This window comes from Sphaerodactylus townsendi, linkage group LG03 (assembly GCF_021028975.2).
Source record: "Sphaerodactylus townsendi isolate TG3544 linkage group LG03, MPM_Stown_v2.3, whole genome shotgun sequence".
NCBI lineage: Eukaryota > Metazoa > Chordata > Lepidosauria > Squamata > Sphaerodactylidae > Sphaerodactylus > Sphaerodactylus townsendi.
Window position 1 is genome coordinate 124,525,824 of NC_059427.1, and position 8,878 is coordinate 124,534,701.

The window sequence follows — 8,878 nt, forward strand, 5'->3', positions numbered from 1 at the left end:
GACAGACCATCTGGATAATCCAGCTGTGTGTTTTACAGCTGAGCTGGGAAGATGGGTCTTCCAAACCACCTTGTAGTCAGGGTTCTCGTTGGGATGTGCTAGGCAGATGCTTCCTGAAATCACTTGTCTGCTTGGATGAGAGTAAATCTTTCTTGAGGTCTGGGCTTCATAATTAAGGTGGCTAACCTGCACTTGAGATTTCTATGGAGATTACCCGGGAAGGAGAGGCTTAACTGTATGAAGATGGCAAATTGCCAGGCACAGTCATTCAGGCAGCTGGCTTTCAGCTGGTTTTTCCTATATGTCTGTCTTCTCCACTATCACCACCCCTTCATTATTTTGGTGGGCATACAGTTGAAATTGGGGAAGAACAGAAGATCCAACATTTGAGTAATTGGGGTGAGTGATAGTTATCAATGTTCAATATACCTTCCAGCTACTTTCATTGAGTGACCTGTACTGGTCTTAAATTCCTATTTGAAGCCAGTGGAAACCTTGAAGGAAGAATTGCAGGACCAAGTCCACTATTGAGGTCCTTGTCTGTAACTCTTAACCTCTTGTTGCATGTCAAGATAACATTGCTACTTTAGTGCGACTGTAGACCCTGTGAACTGTGCTTCAAAAAAGTGTTGTCATTGTTCGAGAATAACGGAGCAGATTATTTTACACAGTCTGACTAGATTCATTTTGATTGAAAGGCTACTGCCTCACTGGAGTTAATGCAGCAGGGACTGAGCTAGGGATGGATACCATGAAATTCCCCTTCTCTGAATTGTGGAATGCTGCCTCTGAATCCTCTTAGGTGGGCAAAATTAGTGGGCAAAATTAGTGTCCTTTCCATTAACCTTGTATTTTGTACTTGTGGGTTTGAGGACTGTCTATTGTAGTGCCCCATGAGACGTGTGCTTATGGGAATGGAAAAGGGCACATTCCTCACTGCTCCAGTTACTTATTTAAAAAAAATAAACATTTGTTTTCCTTCTCATCCATTCTTGTAAAGGAAGGTATGGGAGCAAATTTCATCCCAATTCATATGAAGTAAAACATGGATTTTGTCTTAAACCCAAAATCTGGAAGGGCCTCCACAGAAGTTATGGGTACTCCCCCCCCCCCCGAGGATTTTTTTTTTAATTTCAGAAAGGGTGTTTATATTTATTCAGGTTCCCAATACAGTTTTTGAACTTGGGTTTGGGGTGAAGGTGTTCCAATTTTTTTTTTTGATCCATTATTCCCTGTGAGGGTTTCCTTCTGGAGAGAGAGTGGGGATTTTTCAAGCAGATGACACCAGAATTGCAATAAATTTAGCTTGTCTGTCTGGTGAAGATCCCCATATCAAGTTTCAAGTTATTGGATCAAGGGATCAAATTCTACAAGCCCCTGACCAATGTACCCTCAACCATCGTACTTGTCTACATTGTTTCCTATGGGGAAAAATCACACCTCATCTGGGGCAAAGAAGCCAAGAGCAATGCCCAAGAGCAACCACTGGCCAAAATCCTCCCAAAGCAAGCAGCACCAATAAGCCCAACAGAACCGATGTTAAACCAGAATCCAATTGTCATGACTGGGGCAGACAGTTTTAGTTCTCCCCCAGTCTCTTCCTGCTTTAAATGTTCCTCCTTTGAACCGTGAAGTGTGGCTAAGATTCAGCAGTCAGTACCAACTCTGTTTGGTGCCCACTAAATCATTTGTTTCGTTCATCATAGTAGGGCATGACAGTTTGCACAACCAAATTGAGCACAAGTTTGATTGCAGAGTTCACAGATCCTTGCTTGACACTGGCATATGCTTTAGAAAGAATATTGTGGGATATATTCATTAATGTGTCACTGTTAAGACGAATCTCTCCTAGGTGCCACTTGCATTTATCACCTTAACCCCTTGATTTGGATGTCATTACTGATTCAAGAGCTCAGCTACAGCCATCTGATCTGTTCCTTTTCGCCAGCATGTGCTTTTTTCTCTTGCTCTGTAAATGATTTCTCACGAGGTGCCTTTCTTGCCTTAGCCTTAACCTCAATGCAGAATGAAAATGCCATTCACTTCATGGGTGCTACAGGTGGGTGCGACCCTGATTCTGCTGGAATGTAGATTTGCGCATTCTCATTTCATTCTTCTGCAATGGAGCTCTTCTCAACTGTCTTTGCAAGAAGGGGCTGAGAATACTTTTGACAGATTCATTTTCATGCTGTTTCAGTAGTGTGGCTGATATTGATATCCTGTTCCTTGGCTTCAATAGATTCCTGCTCTGGCGACAACCAGCGTTCTCCAGTCTGCTGTGCATCGGTGAAATAATGTTGCCATTGAGGGGCAGATAATGCATGGCTGAGCTCCTATGTTACCAATGGCTTTTACTAGCAAAGCTATCTCAAACTAGAGCAGAAGAAATATTACAACTGGATCTCTCCTAGCCACTTACTAAAGATACTCACAGGAACACGGACAGAATCCAGCAGCTGCCACTACAAGAGGCTTTGGCCAGAAACCTGATAACCTGATGTGAACTCTAGCAACAGGGCTAGAAAAGGAAGAGACAGTTTACAGCATTAACCGCCTGTTATTTAATAGCCATTTCAGTTTTCCCTTCACAGGTGGCAGCCTTTACCCCCTTTTTATTGTTCTTCTTGTAACTATAAATCTTTTACTTGGTTTAAGAAAGTTTTGTATTCATTTTGCTATGATTACTGGCTTAACTCTGTAAAGAATTCACTCTCACTTTTGTCTGATCTGAAATCTATGTAGAAATGTGAACAATCCTGAAGTTTAAAAAAAAAAGACTTGAACTTCTTGTAAACTTACATCAGGCAGGGAATGTGTAAATGAATTAGAACAGTTTGATTTTCCTTTACACTGTTTGCTTTTTGTATGGTCCCATTCCAAGAGGAGGGGAAAGTATGGAAATTCTCATGGTTGGGGGGGGGGGGGGGGTTTTAAAAGATTTTTTTTAAATTTGGCCATCTTGTTCTTCCATTTTTTTTTAAATGCTTATTTGTCTCTAGTATATCCAAGAAAAAAAGGTTATTTAGAAGGGGGGAGGGAAAATACCCAGTCAAGATGATAAGAGCATAGACTCTGAGGAACAAAAGTCAAATGCTCTGAAATAACTTTTTTGGGAAGGTTTTAATGTTGAATGTACAATATGTGTTCTTTATTTACAGGAGGATTTCATATGCAATGTTAGTGACAAGATCCACTGTTTCTGCTTGGTTTTTAGTACACTTGCCTATAAACAGGAATACTGGCACTGCACTGTGAGCAGTGTTGTAGTTGTGCTTCTGAGTACGCCGGCAAGTGCTTATAGCCTGCTGCATTAGGCCAAGGCTTGGTGGAGCTGTAAACAAAGTGCTGCAAGATGCCAAGACTTGAGAACATTCAAGCCTGTTGAATTTAATATTTAAAAGCGTGCAGGTCTGGAACAGCTGGCCTTCAGCTGAAGAGACACATATAATGGCCAAAACGCTTATCCTAGCAAACAAGCGTGCCAGCTAAATATGGAAGAATCTTTGTTTTCATGAGCAATATATTTGGTCCCTCTGTAATCTGGGAAAGTAGAAGGCATGTCAATCATACCAAATACCACTCTTAAGTAACATCACTCCCGCCTTGGGAATGAAGGTGCAATACATAGATGTGTTGTGTTACTACTTTTTAATCAACAGATGTGGAATTTGTGCCTCCTTGGAAACTTAGTAGCTTTTATCAATCCATGGTTCCTTTTTCTGTTCATTTGCAAGCAATTTTATTGTACTAAAGCCTTGCCAGTTCCTTTTTTTAGTTTTGTTGATCTTTGAGTAGGAACTATCTTGTCACTTTTCTTTAGCTGCTGCAAAACATTAACCAAGTGCTTATTTGTATGTTCAGGGTCTGATTGGAAGCATCCTGTGATGGGGATGTGCAGTGGGAATGTTTTTAAATGTTGATCCATGGAGAATTTTGCAAAGCTGTATCACTTGGTTACTGTAAATGTGGGTTCTTTGGGCATGTGCACTTCCATTTGTACAGTACTACACTTTAATGTGCTTTCTTTGTAAATATTTGTGGTCAAATGATGTAATGTTAGAGACCTATAAAAGCAGCCTCTTCTCTCTATATATCTGGAACCTTAAATTGCTGTACTATACTTAAAAGTTGACTATTGCAAATTTCTAGGCTTGTACTTGGTTGTGGGCAGTCTTTGCCCTTCCATTATAGTTAAATCCCACCACCGCCTACTGAAATATAGTTAGAATGTCTCTCTAAACCTGTGTACTGGTAACCAATATCTCAGAACGCCTCATTTGTATTACCACTGTATTTGTGTACTTTAATAATTGTGTAAATAAATTCATAAGGACTTCTATTTTTTTTTGTCTTGTGACAATATTGGTATGTTCCCTGGACTCCTCGTCTGTAGAACGTTGTGTTCATTCAGCATTAGGAGCTCTATATTTGAGTAAGAAGAATTTTGTTCAGACATCTCAAAATCTTGTTTTTTGTAGACTGTCCAACTTGTAACTGTAAGATCTCTGTTTTTGGGTCAACGTGTGTGCCTAGCACACTGTCAACTCAATGCATGGCAGCTGTGAAAAAGGCAAACTCTATGCTGGGGATCATTAGAAAAGGAATTGATAATAAAACTGCAAAGATTGTCATGCCCTTATATAAAGCAGTGGTGCGACCGCACTTGGAGTACTGTGTCCAGTTCTGGTAGGCATCTCAAAAAAGGATATTGAGGAGATAGAAAAAGTGCAGAGAAGGGCAACAAGGATGATTGAGGGACTGGAGCACCTTCCCTATGAGGAGAGGCTGCAGCGTTTGGGACTCTTTAGTTTGGAGAGGAGGCTGCTGAGGGGGGGATATGATTGAAGTCTACAAAATTATGCATGGGGTAGAAAATGTTGACAGAGAGAAATTTTTCTCTCTTTCTCACAATACTAGAACCAGGGGGCATTCATTGAAAATGCTGGGGGGAAGAATTAGGACTAATAAAAGGAAACACTTCTTCCGCATAGCGTGTGATTGGTGTTTGGAATATGCTGCCACAGGAGGGTGAGTGATGGCCTAAACCTTTACTATAGCTTTAAAAGGGGCTTGGACAGATTTATGGAGGAGAAGTCGATTTATGGCTACCAATCTTGATCCTCTTGGATCTGAGATTGCAAATGCCTTAACAGACCAGGTGATCGGGAGCAACAGCCGCAGAAGGCCATTGCGTTCTCATCCTACATGTGAGCTCCCAAAGGCACCTGGTGGGCCACTGCGAGTAGCAGAGAGCTGGACTAGATGGACTTTGGTCTGATCCAGCTGGCTTGTTCTTATGTTCTTATGTTCTTAGCAACCAATATTCCGTGTAGATCAAGTTAATAGCTGTGAAGCATTTGTTTGCATTCTATTTGGACAGATGATAGTGTAGTTGGGGTGGGGGTGTCTGTTCTTGAAGGTGACTTTGGCTGCAGTGCAAATAAAAGGAACCTGGGGGGAATGAAAGAAGATTGTCATACATGGAACATTCTTTTATCCCATATATACTTTCCCCTTCACAGAAGCAGAGAATAATACTTTCTATATCATCTGGGCCTGTTTCATTACAACAGCTAGTTGTCACCAGTGGCGTAGCGCTAAGGGAGCGGGGGTGGGGGTGGCGTGACGCACTGGGCTCATGCCGGTGCAGAGGTGTTCCAGGGTGTGGTGGGCCCCGGACGCAGTTTCCCCTCACTATGGCTCTGGTTGTCACAATAAGAAAATGCAAAAGTTGAACAATCCTTACTTTCAGTGGTACCACAATAGACTTAATTCTATACTATGCCATGAAAATGTAGAAACCGGCAATAAAACCAGACATTGATGTCTCTGAGTTGCATAGACTTGCAAATATGTATGCAGTTGCTTTTTTGAGCTTTATACAATCCAGGCGAATACTAAATTAATGGATATTCTGTATTGGTATCTTGGACTGGATGATGGCCAACAAATAAATTCAGTCCTGTTAAGACATGAGATACCAACAATAACACCAATCAGGTATTACAGTTTAGTCTGTCCTGAATATGTTTGCACTGTGTGAGAGAGCAAATTCGCGACCATCTTCAGACATCTCTGGAATGTACATTTTAATACATAAGCCCTAATGACGTAGGATCAGCTTATTCGTGGGGTCATCTCCTTTATAAACTCATCTAGTAGTTTGAATCAACTTTAGAAAACCAACTTCCAAGACAGTTCTGGAAGTGAGGTAGGTAAGTAGTAGGGACTTTTTCCCCTCCCCCACTGAAGTTCTGAAAGGGTCCAGCAAAGAAAAACAGGAAACAAACTCCAGGAAGGCTTATCCCTTCCTCCGAAATAGCATAGTCATGCCAGAAATGCTTTCTTCTTTGTGTTCTCTCCATTCTTTTTGCTTCTGTCAGGGCAACAATAGCAGGTGGCTACAAGTAGAAGTAGCACATGTGCTTCTGTCTAAAGGCCGCACCAGTTAGGATCTGAAAAGAAGCCCTCTGTTCTTTTTCCTACCATCACCTCTGCACAGTGGATGAAGGGAAGGCTCTCAGTATTTGTAAACAGTTGGAATCAGTGACATCAGATGAGGTCACTTCTTAATTAAAAAAAGAAATTCAGCAGATATGAACAAACAATTTTTTAAAAAGCCACATCCAACAACAATTGCAGTTACATTGCAAGACAAAGGGGAAAAATTAATATGTAGTAAGCCATGAACTATATAGATGATGATAATAGCTGTGAACAGTAAATGGCAATATTATAATAGGCACTACATAATAATTCTAATAATCTTAAATCATAAGATACCCCTAAGCAATACTTAATAAACCCTATATTGATATTAAACAAGAAAGTAAATTATAATGAAATAGAATAGATAAAAAAACTTGCAGTGGCCATTGTTAATTTCTATAAACACTTCCCAAATATTGGATTAAATTTATAATAAATTTAAATGGGTCCCCCTTTTGATACATTTTTGATACAATACATTGAGAATGTTATTAATAATTCATATATATCCTTCTCCAGTTCTGATTTTTAAAAAACAATATAAATAATATACTTTCCATTTATCTTGAAATTCCTTAATTGGACTTTTATTCATATGGTTTGTTAATTTTGCCATTTTATTTAATAGTTCTTATCCATCTTCTCAATATCCTATGGAGTAATATACCACCAATAAAAGATCTTATACCAATCTCATCTTAATGTTTGGGTGGCTGTGAAAATTATATCTTTCATCCATAGGATTTCCCATTGTTAAAAAGCTATTCCTCAAAAATTTGCATCTATCTTACCATACATGTTTTAACTTGTTTCTAGGTCAAATTGAAGTAGTAACTTGTAAATTTGTACTAATAAATGTTAATTGTGTTGCGTTACCACCTTTTCAAATTCAGTCAACTCCTTTATTATTCCTCTTCTTCTGTGAAGGTCCTTTTTAAATCTTGAAGCTAATTGAAAATAGAGTAGCCGCTGTACTTTTTTGCATTTATCTTTCATCTTTTGCCAAGGCTTATTCTCCTCAAGATGTTAACATATCTCCATATCTTATGAAGTCGTTATTTTTCCTCACATTCTTATCATCGTTTGCCTTTATGAGGGACACTAATGGGGATATTGAAGGACTGAGAGGGCAATCCTGAGTGTGGGGACCAAAACGCTGGTGTTGGGGAGCTGCGTGGCAATGCAAAGCCATATAGCAGCATAGAATCATAGAGTTGGAAGAGAGCACAAGGGCCAACAGGGCCAAACCCCTGCCATAGCCGTTGCACCAGCACTTCTTTGGTGCAGGAGCCCACACCAGTGCCAAAGGGGACATCCTGGGGTAAGGCCAACTTTAGTTGGCTTCCTAAGATCTTTCTGCCTGGGAATGCACCTCATGTCACTTCTTACTCCCCCCACCCCCCAACACCAATTTGTATTTACAGTGGAACCTCGGTTTTAATCCATGATTCGTTCAGAATCACGTGATGAAAAACGAAATCGGTGTAGTCCGAGGTACGCAACGCAAACAGCGCACCAGATTTGCACAAAAAGCCTTGGAAGCTGATGGAATCCGAGGTGACCAACAATCACGGAGACAAAAAAAAAAACGACCGGGAGCCACCGGCGAACACCGAAACCGGCGATCTCCGAGGGCAACGTTAACCGAGCTTCCACTGTATAAATGTTCATTGAAGGGAAGGAAATCTAGCCTGTTTCCCAACTCCATCCCTGTCAAGGGAAAAGTGCAGATTGCATGAATATATGTTGACCTTTTCACTGACAGGCCCTCCCAGTTTAAGTTCAGTTGGGAAGAAGTCACTTCAGACTCCTGGGTCCATAGACTAAATATTGAACAATATTCAAATCTGTTTAACACCATTAATTTTATCAGCTGTTCCATATACAATAATTCAATTAATCAACGAACATTTATAAATACAAATTGGTGGGGGGGGGGGGTAGGCAGTGACATGAGGGAATTCAAACAATTTGGCCAGATGACTGTGAACTTAATTTCTTTGTATATTCAATTTATAGAAATTCAAAATAAAAGAATTATAAAGAGAAGATATGTTATATAAAGGGTATAATGAAAAATTGAAAAAAATACCAAAATAAGAAATTATAAATATCAAAATATTGATTTTATTATTAATATAAAATTAAAAGATTAGCATTATTACTTTAGTATTGAGAAGTAGTCCCAAAAATATATTGGTTCCAAACAGTAGTGTTGAAAAATATGTATACGTTTTCTTGTAGTTCCTTTTTAGGATCACCAGATGGCCCCAAAATTCATTATATTTGATCTCAACAGTATTCTTATAGTTACTAATTGTCCTCTTGATGGCCCCAAAATTCACTACTACTGGGGTAGTGCCCCCCCACTGCACTTTACACCTTATTA

At 39.7% G+C, this 8,878-nt stretch overlaps 1 protein-coding gene across 2 annotated transcripts in view; it reads left to right on the forward strand.

Annotated features, from left to right (window-relative positions):
* The window catches only part of CSNK1D (casein kinase 1 delta), a 37,595-nt gene extending 33,256 nt beyond the window's left edge, over nucleotides 1–4,339 (forward strand). For both annotated transcript variants that reach the window (XM_048487787.1, XM_048487786.1), the window contains one exon: nucleotides 2,240–4,339. Coding sequence is in view for 1 of the 2 variants with exons in the window: in XM_048487786.1 (XP_048343743.1) it covers nucleotides 2,240–2,290 (51 nt within the window). In the remaining variant the exon portion in view is untranslated. The remainder of the gene's footprint in view (nucleotides 1–2,239) is intronic.
* Nucleotides 4,340–8,878: the final 4,539 nt, after the last annotated feature.